This window comes from Corvus moneduloides, chromosome 2, assembly GCF_009650955.1.
Source record: "Corvus moneduloides isolate bCorMon1 chromosome 2, bCorMon1.pri, whole genome shotgun sequence".
Taxonomy (NCBI): Eukaryota; Metazoa; Chordata; class Aves; order Passeriformes; family Corvidae; genus Corvus; species Corvus moneduloides.
Window position 1 is genome coordinate 1166893 of NC_045477.1, and position 22538 is coordinate 1189430.

Here is a 22538-nt window from a genome sequence, read left to right on the forward strand (position 1 = left end):
GTTAAAGTTGGAAACAGCCTCCAAGAACATTGAGTCCAAATGTTCCCCTGGCACTGAACCAAGAGAGCTGGAGAGGGACTTGTGACAAGGGATGGAGGGACAGGACACAGGGAATGCCAGAGGGCAGGGATGGATGGGATATTGGGAAGGAATTGGTCTCTGGGAGGGTGGGCAGGCCCTGGCACAGGGTGCCCAGAGCAGCTGTGGCTGCCCCTGGATCCCTGGCAGTGTCCAAGACCACGCTGGACATTGGGGCTTGGAGCAGCCTGGGATGGTGGAAGGTGTCCCTGCCTGTGGCAGGGGGTGGAACTGGATGGTTTCAAGGTTCCTCCCAGCCCAAACCATTCCATGATTTTGTGATTGTTTAACCTACACACGGATGCTGAAGCCCTGGTTGTTCAAGTGGCTCCTTGGCTCCTTGACCTTGCAGCCAGGAGGAATCGAATTGAGATGAGTACAAATGTTCACATGGGAAGGCCAATACTTGCTTGGCTGCTTCAGACTAAGCTTTTCTTTTTAAACATTTCCGAGAGACTCCCAGGACTTTTAAAACTGTTTTTATGCTGTCAGCATTCACTGTTATTGTAAGGAAGAAAGGAATGGCTGCTCTCCAATTTCTGCTGTGCCATTCATTCCCCAAACCAGTCTTATCCCCCTGATGGAAAACAGGGAAGCAAAGCCGGGTTTTCCAGCCATCATAGGTTAGGGATTTAGCAGTTCTTTTTTTCCTGATATAAACTGCAAGCTGTAAGCTCCTTCAAACTTCTCTTCTCATTCTTTAGTTTGGGAAGGAATGTCCAGAAATCTGTGAAAAGTGTTAATTGTTGACTTGCTGTGGCCTTTCAGCCCTTTCCTTTGTATTGCTGCAAAAGCAGTCCTGGTTTTGGCCTCCTGGGCTGGGTGTATTCACTGGAAAGCTGAACGAGTGTGTAGGTGAATAAAAGCACTGCAAAATCCTCTGTAATGGCAGGCTGGAAAATTCTTGGCTTTAACAGTGGTTATGAAATGAATATGCTAATTGAGTGCATATTGCATGTGTTAGAGAATCATGCCATCCATGCCCTGATTATTGGCTCCTGTCTCTAACAAAGTGCCTGCCACTAACCTCTGGTAATTCCTGTACGGAATGTTCGACTTGTGTGTGAGGCCTTGGACAGCTTTAGAGACATCCATAGCCTTTGTTTAAAGATTTCTGTCATGGTCATCTGTGCAAGCTTTCTTTCTGTTGTGCTGGTTATGTGTTGTTTTACTGCTTATTTCTGCAGGATTAGGCTCAGAGTCTATGAACAAAATGCCAAGTAGGACAGAATTCCAATAGAATGTGAGTTGGAGAAATACTAGAGCAGTAGGGCATAGGTGCAGAATCATGGAATCCCAGACTGGTTTGGGTTGGAAGGGATCTTAAAGCTCATCCAGTGCCACCCCTGCCATGAGCAGGACACCTTCCAGTGGCGCAGGTTGCTCCGAGCCCCCTCCAGCCTGGCCTGGAAGGATGTAAGCATTCCTGGCAGGGAGAAGGATGCTGAAAGATGGCTCTTTTGCCCAGGAGCACTGCACAGGTTGGTCATGGAGACCCTTGGATTTGGGATGTGGTGACCAGGCAGTGATCCCCACCAGCACTGCTTAACCTTCAGGAAAATGGTGCCAAGCTGTTGTGGGCACTGAGCTCTAAAACACCTGATCTCCCACTCCACTTCAGTCTTTGAGAGCTGGAAGTGATGAAGTGAGTCTTTAACATCTAAACCAACTATTTAATTTCATCTTTTCAGTTTGAGCAATCTTTATTTTGAAGGCTTGCATTAATAGTTGCAACACCAGTGCCTTTGGGTGCACATCCCTATTTCTTTTTTAAGCCTGTGCTATCCCATATTTCCTTAGGAAGTTAAACCCCTGCCTGAGCTCTGCCTGTGATTGTTGTGAATTTCTTAATTTCTTAATTTGAGTTCTGTTTATTCATCACTTGGCAGCTTTCCCCCAAAAAGTCAGCAACTTCTTTTGCTTATTTTTCAAGTGGTACCGAGTTGCCCCATATATTTTCTGGATTTTGGTGGTCCTTAATAGCACGGGGCACATCAAGCCCAGCATAAATCTGGAGTCTGTTTTTCTCCTTCCATGCAGCTTGGTTTCCAAATGGAGTGAGGGAATGCCAGTGTCTGCCTGTCCTATGGATGGGAAAGACTTTCAGGCTCCTGGGCTCGTTAACACAGTGCCTCTTGCCAACACGAAATTACAAAAAGACGATGATAAACAAACTTCTTGCCAAAGCTCCCTTTCTGCTGACAGATTTAGCCTGGGCCCTCCTTCATCTTCCCTGGTACTGCTTTGTTTCAGAACAAAGATTCCAAAATATTTAAGGAAGAAGGGACTATTAGGGAGGATTGATCCCCTCCGTTTGCACTGTTCATCTTCCTGTTTCCCAGTCTCTAAACCCCATCTGCGTCCATCCGTCAACGTGAGCAAAGGAAGAGAAGAGGACAGGGAGAGATTTGCTGTGCTGCCTGATGGGAAAGTGGGGCTGGAGCTGCTCCTCAACCCTGCCTTGGGTTTCCAGTCTTGACCGGAGAAGAAATCCCAGAAGTGACCAGAAAACAGAACCTGGGAGAAGATTGTTAGAGAACAATGAGGAACAGCCATGGCTGGAAGTGACAAATCACAGCCAAAACCTGCAGCACAGTGGATTTGACCAAATAAAGCCCAGGGAAGCCAGACCCATCTGGCATTAAAAGGACATCTCTGCCCTCATCTGATTTTAATTCCAGGAATCTTGTATTGCTGATGTGCCGACTTTTTATGGTGTGATCGACTCCCAGACAAATTTAGATCTTTATCCTGCTGCAATCTGTGGGAAGGAGTGATGTTTTCAATATTTGGCTGCAAAGGGATTCTCCCATTTTGGGGGGGGTAATTATAAAAATGGAGGGAGAGTATTTGGTGGTAGTGGTTGGAAATTTTGGAGCAAAACATAAATTAAAGCTTGTTTGAGGATAATGTGATGGAAAATATGTATTACACCTGAATCTTGGTCCTGCCAGTATGGTCTGGTTTACCTTAGAGTCATGGAATCGTTTAGGTTGGAAAAGTCCTCTGAGACCACTGAGTCCAGCTGTGAACCCAGCACTGCCAAGGCCACCACTGACCCGTGTTCCCTGAGCACTTCCAGGGATGGTTATTCCACCTATTCCAGTGCTTCCTGGGAGCTCACCCTTGAGCCCATTCCTCTTCTGCATCTTCTCTGCATCTGTAAAACAAAGCCAAAGAGGTGATCAATTATTTCATATTTTTAAAGAGCTTGGAAGAGGGGAAGAATATATTTATTAGTGTCATAAATTGTCTTTTTATGGATAGTACTTTTGTATCTGGTTTTTCTGTCTGACTCCTACAGTGCAGCTTCTCTTAGGAGGAGCAATGGTTGACTGGGAGAAAGGTCTAAAGCAGCTCAAGAAGGCTCAGATAAGAAAGAAAACTAAGAATATTTTGTTTGGTTTTTTATAGGGATTGGGTGATGTTGTGGGATAGATGTTTATAATCCAGGCTTTTCCTGATGGCCAACCCAAATCTCCCAAAGCAGTGCTTGTAGAAAGAGAGGAACAGAGAGAAGTGTCTTCAAGCTGCGTATTCCAAGAAGCCTTTTCAGCAGAACATAATGAAGTAGGATAGGGAGGATAAAAGAATGGAGATCATCAGCTGGAGGAGGCCGTGGCTCAGTTGGAGAGCACTGAGTACAAGAGTACAGCAGGGTTCATCTCCAATGGGGAAGTCAGCAAGGCCTCAAGTTAGAGAAGTTAATAGGAATATATCAAGGAAGTCGTTTGAGAACTGCTGAGAATGGTTTGGGACACACTGGGGCAGATATGTTAGATCTTTTAAAAAATACGTGTATTTATTGGTTACCTGCTGGTGAAACCCATCAGACTTGCAGATAAAAAGCTGGGAATTTGCAGCATAGAATTCATCTGCATTAAGACATTTTCGTCTCTGGAAACAAGTTAATATAACCCCAGCTGTGCCAGAATCTTTTGGTTTTTCTCATTCTGAAATTTCTTTTGAGGGAACTGGTTCAAGGCCAGATTGAGCAGAGCTTGGAAAAACGTGGTCTGGTGGAAGGTGTCTCTGCCCATGGCAGGGGGTTGGAAGTGCATGAGCTTTACGGTCCCTCCCAACCCAAACCAGTCTGTGAGTCTATGATCCAATCACTTCTGATTTATTTAGGCTTGAAGGGGTGTTTGGGTAAGCTCTGCCTAATTCAAATAGGCAAACACAATGTCCAGATATTTTGTCACCCACGTTCAGGTTCACCTGTGCAACAAGTGACCCCATCTTCCTAGCCCTTTCCAGGGAGGACAGGGATTTCCTTTACTATATTTCAGTATGGAGTCTAGCCTATTAAATTGAATTAATAACTGAATTATCATTTTTTGATCCTCTGGCTTTTAAGCAGATCGTAAACTTCAGCAAACGAAAGGTTGAGATTTTTCTTGCCTCAGCATTTATGTTTTGGGCAGTGTGAGGTCAGCAAATTCCAAAGTCAAGGGCTGCTTTGTGCTTATAAATCATCCATTTCGTTTTTCATACAACGAAGACAAAAGGGCTTGTTGCTGTTAGAGATGTCAGGCTTTTCTCGGTTGGAAGTGTGCGGGTTTATTTAATTCTTTAGCTCAGAGGAGGCAGTAGGTGATGCAAATGTGGCTCCTTAGGGTTTTGTCTCCCAGGACACTCTCCTGTGTCTCCTCAGTGAAGAGCTGAGTGCTCCTGTCCTGGTTTGGAGGTGGATCTGATGGAAGATGCTGTAGGACTGTAGGTTTTCAGGATCAGCTTTGTTTTCCCTTTGCTGGTTTTTGAGATGAGGAAGGTGAAGTGCTGTAGAGAAATCCCTCACTCCAAGGCATTTCCGTGGGGTTTAGTTCTTTCCCTCCACTGGGGAGGTTGACATCAGCTGGCAGAGCTGGGGGTGTTCACCTGGAGAAGAGAAGGCAACCTGGGATAGTGGACGGTGTCCCTGCCCATGGCAGGGGTTGGAGCTGGATGATTTTTAAGGTCCTTCCCACTCAAACCAGTCTGGGTTTCCATGTGTCAGCCTGATGTGTTCACCTTCTATAAAAACCTGTTACATTTCTGTAACAGGTTCAATATTTTGTTTCACGTGAGAGATGCGCAATCAACTCTTAGTTAAGGTGTTGCTGAAAAGAGAATAAATGAAAGAAGAAGCTGCTCGCTACGGAAACAAATCTCCAAGCTTGTGTGCTCTGTCCCAGACTTTTTTGGGGAAAGGTGGGATATATCCTTGTAACTTGCCTACATTAACCTTTAGCAGATGAATTGGAAGGTAATTTAATTATTGTTTGGCGGATCCCAAGTGAGGGTCAAACTTCAAACGACTTAAGTGAAAAATTGTCAGAAAATTAGTGGAATTTGCATGGAGTGTAAGGTCAGGAGTCCTTTTCATGTTCAAGGAGACTTTGGCTGAATATTATTAGCATGCAATTTGTATAAAATTCATTTAAAGAGGTGATGTGCAGATCAAGGAAGAAACGTATCTCTTTTCTTTGTTCACCCTCTCTCATGTTGTTTCTGTGCTACCTGATGTGAAATAAATGCCTTTTGGCACAGAGGAAATACCACCCTCTTTCCAGAGTGTAAGGAATGGGTCTCTCAAAAGCAATTGCATCCCAGTGCCACAAAAAACAAGGCAAAGGGAGTTTAAAGGGAAAATCACCCTGACACAAGGAGTGACTTGAAAGAAAAGGGAAAAATGTCTGTCGTTCAGAACAGCTCCCATTTCCATTGTTTACTCTTTTCTTGTCAAGTTCAGAGCTACTATTTAATTTCTGGAGAGCCTGGAAGACTCACCTGTCCATGTCACTGTTTTAAAAGCCCTGTAAAATATATTTATTTCTCTGTTTGTTAAGATTTCATTCCTTTATTCTGAAAAGGTACTGATAATAACTTTGTTACCTTCCTGGATTTTCCATGCCTGCTTTGTTCTTTTAGATTTTATGTTTGGTCAGAGGTTAGATTTTATGATCTTGGAAGTCTTTTCCAACCATAATGATGGGGGTTGCAAACCCCTCTATGGGGATGGGGGGATCTGGGCGTGGTGTTTCCCAAAGCACACAATAAACCAGTGACGGAGGAAAACAACAGGATGAGATGTTCCCAGTGTCCTGTGTCTGTAGGACTTTGGAGATGTGGCGATTCCTGATTCCCAGGGGTTGGGGACGCACTGAGTGAATCACAGAATCATTCAGGTTGGAGAAGCCCTCCAAGGTCGTGAAATCCAACCATTCCCCAGCACTGCCAAGGCCACACTGCTCCATGTCCCCAAGTGCCACATCCACGTGGCTTTTAAATCCCTCCAGGGATGGGGACTCCACCCCTGCCCAGGGCAGCCTGTTCCAATGCCTGACCACGCTTTCAGTGAAGACATTTCCCCAATAGCCAACCCAAACGTTCCGTGCTGCAGCTGGACGCCGTTTCCCATTGTCCCCTTGCTTGGCAGGATCGGGAGAGCGCAATTCCAGAGCATGAATCCCAACTCTGCTCTGAGTGAAAACCATCCCAGAGTAGCACTGCAACCACTTCACAGCACACCAAGTTCAAGCTCAGCGTTCTCAGCACAGACACTTCCATTCCCTGCTGCCTGGAAAATCCCCGGCACAGGCGTGTTTTCCTGGGCGCGTTGTCCCGGTGCCGGTGCAGTGACAGCGCCATTCCTGACCTCTCTTGTGGCTCTGTTTGCCCTTCACGTGGAGCAGTTCCCTCATGTGACTGGAGTGTGTCCTGCACTTTCACAGGAAGGATAAAATAGATGAAAACGTAACCAGGTTACAGCCACCAAGTATCCCGAGACTGTTTGCTAGGAGCTTATTCCCATGGCATTCCTGCTGGAGTTATTCCTTGCTGGAGTCTCTCAGAGCAACTGAGCGTCGCTGTCTCAGAGATTAGGAAGCACTGGAAGCTCCTGCAATAGAGCAACACTGGTGTTTGTCTGTTTATAATTAGTTTTTAGTACTCTTTTTGTTGGGTATTCATGGCCACAAGCAAACACTGCAGGTTCTGGCTGTGCAGGAGGTTTAATTTTGCTAATCCTGTTTTATTCCCATTTCAGTGTAGCTGTTTCAATGCCACAACATGGTGCCTGCAATGAATTTCAAATGTATTTTTGGATGGCATTGTCTTGCAGAATGGGAGAGAAAATCATCCCTCCCAAGTGCCGTTTGCAGGGGCTCTTTCCTGCTGTCTGGAAATCGCACCCTGCATACAAAGCAGGGAGGAAGCACAAACCTCTTCCTCACAAGCTCTCAAGTCCCCACCATGACTGCAACCTTTTCATCTGGGATAAAAAGCATTTTCTTTCATCCTTCTCAATAAGAGTGTTTTGCTTTTACCATTTGGTACAACACCTAATGCAAGCCACACATACACAGTCTTTTTTTTTTTCCAAAACTATGTGTTTTTTTGTACTCTTTACACACACAAGAGTACAAATGAAATGATGCTGGCATTGAAAAGGCACTTTAGAAAAGCAGCTGTGACTCCAGCCCTGCTGGGAGTAGGTCCAGCTGTCACTGGGTGGTTTCTGGGGAAGAACAAGAGAAAGGTGAAGAGTGACCCTCCTAAATTTTATTTCATAAAATCATGGAATTATTTGGGTTGGAAGGGACCTTAAATCTCTTCCAGTCCCACCCCTGCCATGGGTAGGGACACCTTCTACTAGATCAGGATTTTCCAAGCCCCATCAAACCTGGCCTTGGGCAGTTCCAGGGATGGGGCAGCCACAGCTGCTCTGGACAGCCTGGTCTTACACTGATTTTCCTAAAGATCTTCTTAATGCTCTGCTGTGTGTTAGTGAAGCCACTGATGGAATTCCGTGTCTCCCTGTAGCCTTCTCCTCCCACTTGCTTTATAACCATGATTTCCTTTGCTTTGAGAATGGCTCCTTCTGTGCTAACTTGGGGGTGGAGGGACAGCTAATTAATTAAGCACTAATTGTTGTCAAGTCAATCGGTGCTAACATTTAATGTTTGACTTGTTTACTCTCCAAAGGTAAAACGAAAGGAGTTAATGATCTAACAAATTGTGTGTCCATCATGAGGGACTTGTTTGGAGAGAATGCTGTTATTTATGAACTGTAAAATAACACATTTTAACAAAACCCCCAGATTTTGAAGCAAGATGGGCTTGGTTCTGGTGTGAAATTACCACTGGATAACTGTGGAGACAAATGCGTCGCCTAATAAAGCTTAATGACTGATTTTCCCATTAATCAGAATTGAGAATGTGCTTCATTAAGATAATTAAGTGAGCCAGTTGCTTAACTGACAGTTAGGAGACACAAATTCCCAAGTTACTTGCTTTCCTCTTAATAAAACCCGCAAGAGGCTGACCCGGCTTCATCATCTTTATTGGAGAGAAGAGCACAAGGGCTGTCGAAATCTCCTTGCTCACGTAAGCTCTGTGACCGAGATTCCCTGTGGGACACGGGTGGGTTGTGGGGGTGGCCCAGCCCCACACAGGATCCAAGCCTTGGCCTCCAGGTTTTCACAGTCAGCTCACGCTGAAAGCGCACCAATACTTGCCCTTCTCCATCTCGCCAGCGGCAAATGGCCTTTTATCTGCTGCTTTTGGAAAGGTCAGGTCTTCAGCGGGCTTGGTTTTATCACCCAAGAACTGTTCGCTCTTCCAAGGGGGAGAATTCCTTGCCTGACTTTGTGCCTCCTCCTCTTTGTTCATTGCAAGCTGGAAGTGAGGTCATGAATCCTGAGCTGCCCTGGAGCAGGGATGTGGAAGATGAATCTGCTCCGGGTACATTTGTAGGCAGAATATGCAGCACCGGAGAAGTTGTGGGAATTAACGGAGAGATCCAAAACTTGAATTATTAAATATGCTATCTGGTTGTAATGTCTGGTTGTAAATCCCTTCCTTCACAGCTCTCTGTGTCTGGAATTCTAACAGGGTGATGCTATCAGGACTCTGCACAGGTGGCAGCTCGGGAGCCAACATAAGGCAACCGTCTCAACTCTGCTTTTCTTTTGTCCTCAGAGTTCCCGATCTTCCACCATGAATCCTGTTTACAGCCCCGTCCAACCTGGGGCTCCCTACGGAAACCCGAAGAACATGGCCTATACAGGTAGGACAGGGGTTGGTGGCTTTTCCTGGATGTCTGTGTGTGGTGGTGGTTAATCCCTTAATGAGGGAGAAAGATTTCACATCAGAGAACCGGATGGGAATGTGACTCGTGGCAAAAACCCTTCGGCAAAGCCAGCATAGCGAGGGTGGTGAGAAGAGTTGGGCCTGAATTCACGCAGAGAGGATGCCCTGGAAATCCTAAGGAAAAGGATCCAAAGGGGTTTTCTTTAGATTAACAAAACGTGCAAGAAGGTGCTGGGACAGTCAGTGGGAAGGCTCCCCTCTGGAGCTGCACTGAGTGACTTGGAGGCACGTGCTGGAATAATCCAGCTGTGGAAATGAACATCCCACAGCCAAGAGCCCCTTGGCTGGAGAGCATCCAGTTATTGTGATAGGTGGTGACTTAAGCTACATTATTGAGTGATTTTTTTTTTATTTCAAGTTGTGCTTTGGTTGAGTTAATCTTAAGTTGAAGAGCAAGTCTGATGTCCGTTTGAAACCTTCTTTAGAACTGACTTGTCTAAAAATGTACTCCTTAACACTCCAAAAAGGTCTTGAAAGATGTTTGCCATAATTATGTAACTAGTGGGGAACTAAAGCGTACTGATATGGAAAGAATTCAGCTGGGAGAGAAATGGTGCTTTGGAAAAAGAAAATCCCAGTTCAGGTGTATCCGGTTTTCCCTGTGGATTACATTCACCTTGAGTTGTTTTGATCTTGCAACCCCCTTACAAAATCAGCCCTGGAAAACTTCTTTTTATGCCATTTTGGGGAATGTAATCAGCTATTGGGTATCATGTTGTGTTAGGGCTTCCTGCTTTCTATTTGCATTACCAGTTGGATGTGTTGACTTTCACCTAACGTGTGGAATTACTTGGGAATGCGCTTTTGTGGAGGAGGGTGGTCACCAGCAAATGGGAATGAGCATCAAATACTCTCAGCTCCTTTGTGCATGGAGTATTCTGGTTGAGTTTGGCAGATCTTCCAGCTGGTGGATCAGTGGGGCTGTGAGGAGCCTTGTCTGAGACTCTGCAGAGCAGAGAGTTCCTCAAAGGCGTTTTGCCCCATTTTTATTCATCCTTTCTCTTTCCCATTCCAATTTATGCAGCTGCTTTGTTGGAGATACTGTGGCTTGGGGGAACTTTGGTCTCACAGTGAAAGCACAAGAGGCTTGAAAAAAAAACAATCTCTGTGAAACAGTCTCTTCAAAAATCTCCCCATTGTGAGAGGACTGTGGACTCCAGCAGCGCTTGGGTGATAGAATGAGCTCATAAGTGCACAGTTATTTTCCTGCTCTGCAAATAACAGGAATTTTGTGGCTTTCCAGCACAAGAGGCTACTTCTCTCCCACTTTACTTTGATTTTTTTTGGCATGTGCTTAAAGCTCCGCCTTAATATCCATTCAGTGTACATTTCTGGATCTGCTTTCAGACAATCCTGGGTGTCTTAGAAGCTGCTTTCTGGCACTTGATAAGACAATTTTATTTAAATATTGAGGTGCAGATTGGTCAGAATTTGGACCTTGACCTTTGTAGAAGAATTTTAGAGGGGGAAATCTACTTTAGATGAAAGAATTCATGGAATTCCAGAATGGTTTAGGTGGGAAGGGACCTTGAATCTCATCTGATTCCACCCTCTGCAATGGGCAGGGACACCTTCCACGGACCAGGTTGCTCCAAGCCCCATCCAACCTGGGCTTGAACACGTGAATTCTGCAGAACTCCATTTGGAGTAAGTCAAGTGCCAACGTTAATGGGATGCTGTCTTCTAAAATAACCTGCTGGTTGATCACTGTGAAGTTTCTACTGTGCACTTAAATCTGTAAAATTTGACTTGGCCAGCTTGTGCCAGTTCTGATCCATGCAGGGATCATGACGAGGTGGCCACCAGAGACCGGTTTCATCCCAAACCGTCCTTCAGGCGTTTGTCTTCCAGAATTTGTGGTAAATGCACAGAAAGCAATGGTGGATGTGCAGGATACTGTTGGAGGAAAAAGCTGGAGGCAGTTCAGAGTGGAAAAATTAAAACAAGGTCCTCAGTTCTGTCAATAGTAAAACAAAGAAATAAATGTCGGACAGCACAGCAGGAATATTCCTGCTGGATTCTTCCATTGCCCAGGTGGAAGGTAAGGAGTCAGTGGGCTGAACTCTTACAGTGGAGTTCCAAAATAGAAGTTAAAAAGTGTTTAACAGAAGAGGGTTTTTTTCCTGGGCAAATAGTATTACAAACCCCTTTAAATCTGACTTTATTTGAATATGTAATGAAAGACCCAAAGTTCTGTAGCAAAGGAGGACGAGAAAATTTAAATTTTATCCTCTGTAGAGAAAAGACAGGCAACTCTTGAGGGTGGTCTCAGCAGCTATGAAAAGAGCTGTGGAATAAAACTCAGGTGGGATAGAGGCAGAAAGAAAGCAGGGATGGTAACCAGGATACTGGCAGATTGAATTCTATGCTTTTGTGGGGGTTTTTTGTGCTAAATGCGAATGCTTTATACTACTTAATACTTGGTTCATTATTTTTATTTATTTGGTAGTTTCAGACTGAAATAATGAGTTTTAATCTGATTTTCTTCTCATTCTCATTTCTGTGTTGTTTTCTGGTGGAGTAGGGAGAGAGGTCCATTGCAAAATAAATAATCCAATTTTTTCTGCCAGATTGGCTGTTAGGGAAAATAGGAAATCCTTGTGTTAGGGAGAATGGGAAATCCTTGGCACATACTCAAGTACCTGATGAACCATCCGTTTATTCAGATTCTTCATTTTTCCATTTTGATCTTCCTTAATGGAAGTGTGAAGGACAGTTATTTCCTAAATCATTTCTCAGGTGTGGTCTGGATTAGCTGGATTTTTATGGAAAATAATAATTAAGTTTAAAAAAGGAAGTTTTAAAACACAGTTACTTGGTGAGATAAAATCAGAATTGTTCAATTCATAAGAGCAATGTTTATGAAAACAATCCCTGCGTTTGGCCTAAGGGATTTATTAAGCACTGGTGGCTTCTCCTGTGTCTCATTTTTGGGGTCCTTAGAACTCCCAGATCTGTTGAATTGCACCCTTCTTCCCGTTTTCCATCGGAAACTGAAAGAGGAGGAGAATAACTTCTGCTGGCAGTGTTCCTTGCTGCTGGATGAGCAGCTGTTGAGTTGAGGGAAGGTGACATGGGGAGAATATTCCAGCTGCACACAGAGCTACATCTGCACAATGCCAGGTTTGTGCTCCAAGTCCTGGCTCCTCATGCCCGGCTGGTGACGGCTTCCACTCCGCTAATTCCATGGATTTTGGACCGTCAGCAGCAGTGTTTCGGTGTTGTTTACTATTTAATTAAACCAGACTGTAATTAAGTTGGATCTTCATGTAAGCTGTTGTTTTAGTTGAGGCTAATTTTAAAATGTATTTAAGGCCTCCCATTTGCTTTTTTTATTCTTAGTAGAATTCACTTTACCTGCCCCAAATGGGAGCTGCTCAGCCACCTGGTTTTCCTTTGGCACATTACCCTTCCCATTTCCTTGCACCCACTCCAGGAAGGCACCAACGCTGCAGTAAATAGATTAGCCCATTGGTGTGGAATCAGGGGTGAAGAATCAGTCTCTCCTGGAGCTTGTTTGACTTCAAGCGTGAAGCTATAAAGTGTTTGTGATAGCTCACATCATTTTCCCTCTCCCTCCCAGGAGCTGATTAATATGCTGATAAGATGCTGTGATTCATGAACCTCCGCTAGGCTGACTCCGTGGTCGGCGGAGTTATTCCTAAATAATAAATGGTAATAAAATCCAAGGGCCCAAAGATGCAGAGCTGGTTGGGAAATCTCCAAGGGCTTTGTGTCACATCGCTCCAGCACACGGCATTTCTCAGGTCATGCTGCGGCTCGGAAGAGATGCTCACAGAATCCTGGACTGGTTTCTGGAAGGGACCTTGAAGAACATCTCATTCCAATCCCCAGCCATGGGCAGGGACAACTTCCACTATCCCAGGGTGCTCTGAGCCCCATCCAGCCTGGCCTTGGACACTACCAGGGATCCAGGGACAGCCCCAGCTGCTCTGGGCACCCTGTGCCAGGGCCTGCCCACCCTCCCAGGGAACAATTCCTTCCCAATATCCCATCCATCCCTGCCCTCTGGCAGTGGGAAGCCATTCCCTGTGTCCTGTCCCTCCATGCCTTGTCCCCAGTCCCTCTCCAGCTCTCCTGGAGCCCCTTTAGGCCCTCAAAAGAGCTCTGATGGGTCCTCAGAGCCTTCTCCTCTCCAGGTGAGCACCCCCAGCTTGGCTCCAGAGCAGAGGGACTTTCCCTGCACAGGACCCCTGCATGCTCCTGAAGAGCAAGACACATCCCTGAGTCGGGCTGTTTGCAGCACTCCCAATTTAAAAATTCCCAGGTTTTGTCATTTTTCTTCCCCGAGGTGAAACCACAACATTTGTTTGGACATGATGATGAACAGAGGGAATCTGCGCCCTCCAGCCGTTGGTTTTGTTGGCAGGACAGGAGGTGAAGGATTCTCACGTGTGTCCCTGTCCTAATCCCTGTCGTTTGTATTCAGTGTTGAACCTCAGACAAAACTGCACATATGAGGAGTGACCTCATTTACTCCTGACTGTTCCTTTCATTTATTGGGATGTTGAGAGTCAGTGGCCTTTGATGTTGTAGAAGATGGAAGGATGTTCCGATAGAACTTCTGCTGTCAGCTTTTAATCCTCCTTTGCATATGTCTTGTGGGACAAAGATAATTCTAGGCATGATTTCAGCCTTCCTTATTAACTTACAATTGTAATTTGGCTGTATTATTCTCGGAAATGCTGGGCCTTTGATGGCAGATCAGCTCTTTGGCCTCACAAACCAAGTTCTTTCACAACTTCTCTGTCAAAGAGGACAAACTTTATATTTTTGCCCTTTCTTTTTGGCATTCCTCAGCATTTTCATGAGGAGCAGTGAGGAACACGAGGCAAATGGCAGGGTAGAGGTGCTGTCTCCTTACTTTTCCTTCTGCTCTAGGATGTGCATGCATGTCAGCCCCTTCCATTGATTGGGAAATGCCACTCCTGGATTTAATTAGGCGATCCATCGCTTACCGGGTCTGTAAAACAGGAATTCTAAACCGTGTTCAGGGTGTTGAATTGATTTCAGGGTGATTAAAAATGTATGAAGTGGATACAGTGAATATTTTTCCTCTGGCGTTTCTTCATGTTTATTAATTGGTGTGTGTAGAGCAGACAGGAAAATCCTACTTGACTGGGAGAAGAATGAGCTGTGACTTGTGTAGACTCTCGTTGTTTTTATGTTTAAATGCGTGATTTTAGTACGGGAATACTTCCAAACAACTTGCTGCATTCCTCAGTGTTGGAAGCTGCTGAGTTTCAGCACTGAGATCAGCGAAGGATAAATGGCCATCTTCGTAATGAATTAACTCAGGCACTTCCTTGAGGTTGTAGAAAGCGTAAAACCACTAAGGGAAGGAGGGAGGAGTAGTTTTTTGTTTGGGGAGAAGGAAGCAGAGGGGGTTTGGGTCAGATTAAGGATGTTTGTGAGTGGCAGAGGTTGCTCAGGGCAATGGTGGAATCATCGTCCCTGAAGTTGTTCCAAAGCCGTGTGGATGCGGCACTTGGGGATGTGGGGCAGTGGTGGCCTTGGCAGTGCTGGGGAACAATTGGACTCGATGGTCTTGGAGGGCTTTTCCATCCTTAATGACTCTGTGGTGCTAAAATAATCCATGACATCCACTCAGCTTGTTTGGAGATTGGTCCATCCTTCCAAGGAGTTAATAGAAACTTTGGGAAACATCCCTCACCCCTTCTTTTGTAACTGTTTGGAGAAGGTTTTACAGGCTTTTGAGTTTCCCTGTGTTGTAAAGAAACTGAATAGTCTCGGATCTTAAAAGCAGACAAAACTCATGTTCTGTTTTCCCAAATGACCTCATTGTGGGCCTTCTCCTCCTCCAGGCTCGGGTCAGTCCGTGCAACTGGTTTATTTCTGCCTCATTTCTTGGCTGCAATATTGATTTTGGTTTTCCTCGTGGTGGAAAAGAAATGAAAAGATTAAATGGCCACGCTTGAAGAGGGAAAAACTGTGAGGCAGAGAAGCAAAAAAGCATAGGTGGGGGAAAAAAATGGCCTTGGAAACATGTTTTGAAGAGAAAAGTGCTCCATTTAAAGAAAATAAAAGGTGAACAGAGAATTTTCTTGTGTCTCAATTGCTTTTATAGAGTACAGGCACATCTTGTGAAGTTCTTCACTCACTTGGGGAAAAGAGAAGCTTTATTTTTAAGCATGAGCCCTCCCAAATTTGTGTCTTAAATTGCATATAGACAAATTATAGCCACTGCTTTTGCCCTTTAAATACACATTCTGTATTAAAATTGGTAACTGAAGGGGTTTTTTGTTGTCTTCTTTCTTAGTGTTTTCATATCAGAGAATGAAACTGTGTTTGGGTGGCTTATTAATTTCTAATGTGTCTCCGAGCCATCTCCTTTTTCTCTGTTTTAGCCATGGCCAATTGTTTTCCACCATTTAAAACCTCTTTTTCTGCATGTTCCCTTCACTTCCATATCTTTTCCTCTAAGTTCCTCTTACTCTGCTCCTGAACATGGAGCCTCTGTGTAGGAAGTCAAAATCACATTGGCTATTTCAGCCTCACGGAATAATTGAGGTTGGAAAAGATCTTTAATGTGATCCAAGTCCAGATGTTCCCCAGCACTGCCAAAGCCACCCCTGACCCATGTCCCAAAATGCCACATCCACGTGGCTTTTAAATCCCTCCAGGGATGGAGGCTTTGGGAACTTCTGCCACAGACCCCATGGAGCTGGAAGCTGAACTTGTCCTTGTGTGAGTTGGAGATGGGGGTTGTTCATAAACCAGGACGGAACCGTCTCCTGGCCCTGGCACCCCACATTTCGGGGAATCTCTCAGCCGGAGTTAAAATCGCACCCAGTCTAAAATAAATGCCTTTTCCTGCATATTTCTTTCTGCCACTTGCAGTTCAAATTCATATCCTGGCTTGTTTTTCTCCGTGCATGTTTGCACCCCACACATTCAATACCTCTTAAATCCCCAGGTGCTTCAATTAAATGGTTGCAAATAAGCTCCAAGGCTGCCTCGTGATCCGTTGAAAACCCTTAATATTTGCTGCCTTTCTTCCCCCCCACACCTTTTTTTTCCATCTTGCACAGAAAAATAAGTGGTCAGATCCTTGTTATGTTTTTTCAGGCTGGAGGTCATAAATTAAAATTTAGTGGCTTGACTTCTGCAAAAATGTTTTCAGATTAAATATTGAGTTTTTCTTCCCTCCTGGTGCACAATTATTTCTCACACCGGGCGCAGTCAATGTGATCCAGCACAGAGGTTTGTACAGACAGAAACGTGAGCTGGGCCAGATTTGGAAAAGACTTTTATAAGCTTCAGAAATAATTCCCTGGTTTGTACCAGATCTGTTAATTACTGAGTCTGTTTTCCTACTGTGCTTTACACCTAATATCTTATTTCTAATTTAATGGGGATCAGCTTTCCCGAAGTGGAGCGGTTGAGTTTATTAATCACAGAATCCCGGAATGGTTTGGGTTGGGAGGGACCTTAAAGATCATCCAGCTGCAGATCTGTTTCGCTGTTCTGTTTCATTAGATTTAGCCTGGTGTGAAGCCAAAATCAGGTGTTGCTTATATGCAAATGCATTCATATACTTGTTTTAAAGTGTGTGTGGCTGCCCTTCCCTCTCCCTGTGCTCGCTGGCACTCGGCCTCGTTTCATCTGATGCAGTACTGGGCTAGAATTTTAATGTCTCTGCGGCCAGCGATGATTTATTAGATCCCAAAGCCCTGGCTCTGAGTGCAGGAAGAAAATATTGCAGCAGTGAGCTGCCTTGGCACTGCTCGAATAAATGAGTCCTGAAAGACTCTTTGGTGTTGCAGCCTTTTTTTCCTTCCCCTCCCCTCCCCTCGCCCCCACCGCTCCTTTCCCCCACCCGACCCCTGGGTTTCTGCTAATGGTGAGAAGTGCTCGTTCCCTTGCAGGAATTGCCATCTCCAGGTCTTTTTACAGGAATGTATTTGTCAACAGGCTCGTCATGGAAAGCCCTTTGAATTCCCAGAAGGAGCGGCTATCCTTCATCTGGGAAAAAATCAGCTTTTGTGGTAGGGTGGAAGGCTTGGGCTCCTGGTGATGAACTGATGGTACATAGGGAAGATCATGGAATTCCAGGATGGTTTGGGTTGGAAGGGACCTTAAACGTTCCACCCCTTGCCATGGACAGGGACACCTTCCACTATCCCAGGCTGCTCCAAGCCCTGTCCAGCCTGGCCTTGGAGACTGCCAGGGATCCAGGGGCAGCCACAGCTGCTCTGGGCACCCTGTGCCATGGCCTCACAGGAGGAATTCCTTCCCGATATCCCACCTCTCCCTGCCCTATGGCAGTGGGAAGCCATTCCCCTTGTCCTGTCATTCCATGCCTTGTCCCCAGTCCCTCTCCAGCTCTCCTGGAGCCCCTTTAGGCACTGGAAGGGGCTCTGAGGCGTCCCTGGAGCCTTTTCTTCTCCGGGTGAACACCCCCAGCTCTCCCAGCCTGGCTCCAGAGCAGAGGGGCTCCAGGCCTGGAGCAGCTCCGGGGCCTCCTCTGGAATTGCTCCAGCAGAGTCTTGTCTTTCCTCTTCTGAGGTCCTGTCTTAGCAGTGACCTGAGGAAAGAAAGCCAGGACTTCAGTATTCCCGGGAAAAGCAGCAGCGTGTGTCCACCACGCCAGTGCTGGCCGTGCTCCTCTCTGAAGCTGCTCCCCAGCCCCTCCTTCCAGAGAACTGTCAGCCCAGCAGTCCTTCCCAAGAGCAGGTCTGGGTTGTTTCACTCCATCAACAAAATAATTTTCGGGAACAAGAAGAATAAAGAAGAAATTGGGCCGAAAAGATGAGCTCTCAGAAGACTGAGAGCAGCAAAGAGGAGGGTTTGGGAGGAGAAGTACAAGGAAGAAGCCCTGGAGTAATAACAGATGAAGAAACTTCGGAGCTCATAGTTACAAAATTCTCTTTAGTAAGTAAGCAAAGGAAGTGTCCACTTTATGCTTGATTTGTTGCCATGTATTTACACTTAAAAATGACATTTCTGTGCCTCGTCATCAGAGACCTCATGTTTGGCAGCAATGGCATCCATCTCCGGGGAGAAGAGGTCGATTCCATGGCATTCCCCGGAGACGCAAAGCACATGGTGACTGTAAATGAAATCAGAGAGGGGAAAACCTTGATTTTACAGCTGAATGATGAAGAATTTCATTCAGAAAGATGAATGTGTGTAGGCTCTGAACTTCTGTTTACTTCTAGTTTCTTTTTATTTCAAATTAGGGACTCTGTTGAGGTGAAGACCATTCTGTGCTGGGTTGAAGGTATAAAGATGAGTGTTCTGTTCAGGCACTCTGTTGCCAGAACAGTTTTTCTCTCCCCTTAAAACAGTTAAGGGAACAGTAGTATAATGGACTATCATAGTAATTTCAGGGTGAACAGAGCAATTTTCCACAAAAATAACAATTATGTTGTCATCAAACAAGGCATGGTTTGCTCTGAGCCCATTAATATAATGAGGGTCTCATTGAATGCACGAGCAGCAGGTTGGTGACTTACACCCAACACCCTCAGCTCTCCCAGCCTGGCTCCAGCCCCTGGAGCATCCTCTGGCCTCCTCTGGACTGGAAATCAAGATTATTTTCCCCTAGCTTGGGTGTCCTGAAAAACTGGATATTCTGTGATATTTAATGTGCTGTGAACTGTGGTTTGAGAAGAGATTGTCAAGATGGGACTTGATTCGCAAAGTCCCAGAATGGTTTGGGTTGGAAGGGACCTTAAAGCCCATCCAGTGCCACCCCTGCCATGGGCAGGGACACCTTCCACTATCCCAGGTTGCTCCAAGCCCCAATGTCCAGCCTGGCCTTGGACACTGCCAGGGATCCAGGGGCAGCCACAGCTGCTCTGGGCACCCTGTGCCAGGGCCTCCCCACCCTCCCAGCCAAGAATTCCTACCCAATATCCTTCATGTGTGGAAGGATTTCCATCCCTGGGTTCTTTTCCCTCCTGTTGGTGCTTCACTTTGGCCGTGGAGTTTTAAATTTTTCTTTTAATCCCCACCATCCTTTATCCCTCCCTTGCTTCTCCCAAGCTCTCTGGTTCCTTGAAGCGCAAACGTGGAATTCTCCCATGGAGGATGTTGGATCTGTTATGAATAAAGATGAAGTGGAAGTGGAGTGCTTTCCCATTAATTTAAAACTTTGGTTATCATGACAACAGGTTACAACTCTCTTCATTGCCATGACAATCTCCTGCAAAATTGTTAAAATGCCAGCTTACGGTTATTTTTAGTTTGTCCTCTATTCCCATGGAGACCAACTTTTCCTTGAAGTGTTTGATGCTTTGTGCTTGGAGCCTTTAATGAGCCCCACAGAAGTCTGGAAGTCAGGAAAGGCAGAGGCCCCCGAGGTCAACCCATCCCTCCGTCAGCCTTGAGGGCTGCTCGGTGCAGTCGCTTTGCTGCTGCTTTTGTTGTATTGTGGGCCCTTCTTTTTTATTATTATTATGTTCTCTCGTGTGATTTTTCACATTTACATTTCCTGTAGTGCCCAAGCTCTTGCATTCTTTGCCTATTACCCTATTTTTTATCGTATGCTTTGCATGTGACCCTATTTTTTTGCATTTAAATTCTGTCTGAAAACTTCACATTTTGCACAGGCCACCGAGGAAAAAAATCTACAAGGGAAAGTGAAAAACTATAGAGGAGCTTGAACAGGGAACACATGAAGTGATAATTTTTAGTTGCTGGGTTGTTTTAGGAAAAAATCCACACAGAAATTAACTTTTCTGTCTGTCAATTTACAAAGGAGTTTTACCAGAGTGACATTTGCTCAGTCAGCTCAACATTTACTGGCTTATAATTAATATATTACAAATAAATAAGATATTACAAATCACCTCGGGTAAAAAGGGATATTAAACTTCTTTGTGATCCTCCTTTGTCCATGGGCTTTTATTTTTTCCCCAAGTGTTTCTGGAAGGTGGCTGAGGCTCTGTAGGCCTTTCATCTGTATCCATCATGCCTTGAGTGAGGGTTTGCACTGAGCTTGGGAATTTTTTCCACATCTAATAACTGTTACAGTTGTTCTGTAGTTTCTTAGACATCTTAAATTGTTGTCATTAATACCAGCTGAACTCTGAGCTCAGCTCAACCTTCCACTATCCCAGGCTGCTCCAAGCCCCTTCCAACCTGGCCTTGGACACTTCAGGGATGGGGAAGCCACAGCCTCTCATACAGATACTATTTCTATCAATAATTTTAAACCTCTAGAGAGGCTCAGGAGCTTATCATTGATGGTAAAAATCTCTTTTTAAATGGTGCAAGATCTTTCTCTCTCTGGGATAATGAAATCCTTTTGCTGTTAGGGTGACTCTGAATCTTTTTACAGCTGATAAGAGCAATCAGAAGAGTTTTTAATGCCTCTTGCTTGCAGAATCTCAACGCTCATCAGAGTCCTTTTGCTCTCTGGTGTGTCTGAGTTTGCATTTTCCATGCCGACTCCAAATAAAACATGATTTCTGCATAACCCAGCCCTCATCTCTAAGATTGCAAGGTTATTTTGGCAGCAGGATTTCCTGGGAAGGTTGATGGCTCAGTTCTACTCTGCAGATGCAAGGGGGAGTATGAAATGTGGTGGATTTTTGTAGCACTAACAGTGGTGGTAAGATTTTTATGGGGATGTTGCTCAGCATCCTGCGAGATGCAAGGAAGATAAATCCTGATGCTGAGGCTGGAGCACTTAATTGAAATAATAATCTATAAATCCCTTTTTTTTTTTTTTTTTTGCACTGCTACTTGTAGAGGACGTGGCATAATTATCCTGATTTTGTGTTGATGTTGATTGTGAGGTGTGTGGCTGTATTTAAGTGTTCCCACAGAATTCTGGCCACGTGCTGTTCCCAGAATAATTCCTTTGCCCTTTCCATGTGTAGTTAAGAGGCCATTTAGCTTTCCCCAATCACTGTTTCATTCTAATGGCTGTTAATTGGCAATAAAGGTTATAACTAATATAATATATGCAAGGTATTGATAACACTGCTTATGTTTTTGGGATGGAGTGGATTTTGTTCCTTAGATTTTTGTTCTTTTCACATTATTTAGGATGGCATGGAATAGAATAGAACAGAACAGAATAGACTATTACTGTTGGAAGGGATCTCCAACAATCATCTCATCCATCTGTCTGCCTAATTCAGGGCTGATTATGTTATTAAGGGCATTATTATTTGGTTTTTATTTGCATTTCTGTGACCAGTGAATTAATTTTATGAGACAGTGTTGATTATAAAATCCACCATGATCTGTTCTTTCTCTAACTTTGGGACCAGCAGCTACAGGGAAGTACAATGATAAATCTCCAGGCATGGAAAAGTGGAGTTTCCTTCCACTTGTACATAGCAGAAAAATCAGGAGGTAACGTGATTTTGGAAGGAAGGGGGAATTTTTCAGATTTTCCTATGGGAATTGCCCAGAGAAACTGTGGCTGCCCATCCCTGGGAATGTTCAAGGCCAGGCTGGGCACAACTCAAACCAACCTGACCTAGTGAAAGGTCCCTTCCAATCCAAACCATTCCAGGATTCTGTAACTTCTCCTAAAGGCAGATCCTGCTCCAATGCCTTTGGGAGTAAACAAAGATATAGGAACAAAAAAAATCTGTGCAAAATTTTTACACATCCAGGAGATTTTCTCTCTGTGATGAGACACCCCAAAAAGCAGGCTTGGTTTCCTCAGCCTATTTTGATATTTTAGCAAAATTACACTACATCGAATTTCCAGCTTGAGGAGATGTTTCCATCCTTGCTTTTAACTGAATTTGGGGTCAGCTCTCCCAGGGCTTCCTGGAGAAGCTCAGAATGAGGGACAACATTTTCACTTTTGTTTTTCCGGAGGGACATTTTCTTCTCACACTGGGAAGATACAAAGTGGTCTAAATCTCCATGTGTGTTCTTGTTTAAGGAAAGGAGCCTGTATTCCTCTGAAAAAAGTCTTCAGGATCATAGCCTGGTGCAAAAAAGTGGGAAGAACTGGTGTGCAAGCAAAGGGAAATTCCGGAGGCATTTGTGTTAAGCTCGGGATCAAATCCTGCCGGGCACTGACTCAACTGCCATTGATCCATCCCCCTGTTTGCCTTCCAGCTCTCACATTAAGCAATGGTTAAATCACCCCTGGAGCTCCCTGGGGCTCCCTTGACTAATTGACCGCTCAAGGTGGTCCAGGTGCTTCTCAGCAGGTCCATCTGGCAGCAGCTCCAACCCATCTGGCCCTCTTCTGGCCTTGGAGAAACCTCTCCTGGGAAGTTTATCCCAAAATCGTTGCTTTCAGAAGTGTTTAAGGTGAGGTACTGCAACGGCCAGGAATTCCTGTCAGTCTGCAGGTCCGGAATGGC

The 22538-nt window shown here is 45.0% G+C and overlaps 1 protein-coding gene across 5 annotated transcripts in view; it reads left to right on the top strand.

The window, feature by feature from the left end:
• FAM168A (family with sequence similarity 168 member A) overlaps nucleotides 1-22538 on the top strand; it is a 131401-nt gene that overhangs the window by 57747 nt on the left and 51116 nt on the right. For all 5 annotated transcript variants that reach the window (XM_032095053.1, XM_032095051.1, XM_032095054.1 and 2 more), the window contains one exon: nucleotides 9040-9127. In XM_032095053.1, coding sequence (XP_031950944.1) covers nucleotides 9058-9127 — 70 coding nt within the window. In that variant the 5' untranslated portion in view covers nucleotides 9040-9057. The remainder of the gene's footprint in view (nucleotides 1-9039; nucleotides 9128-22538) is intronic.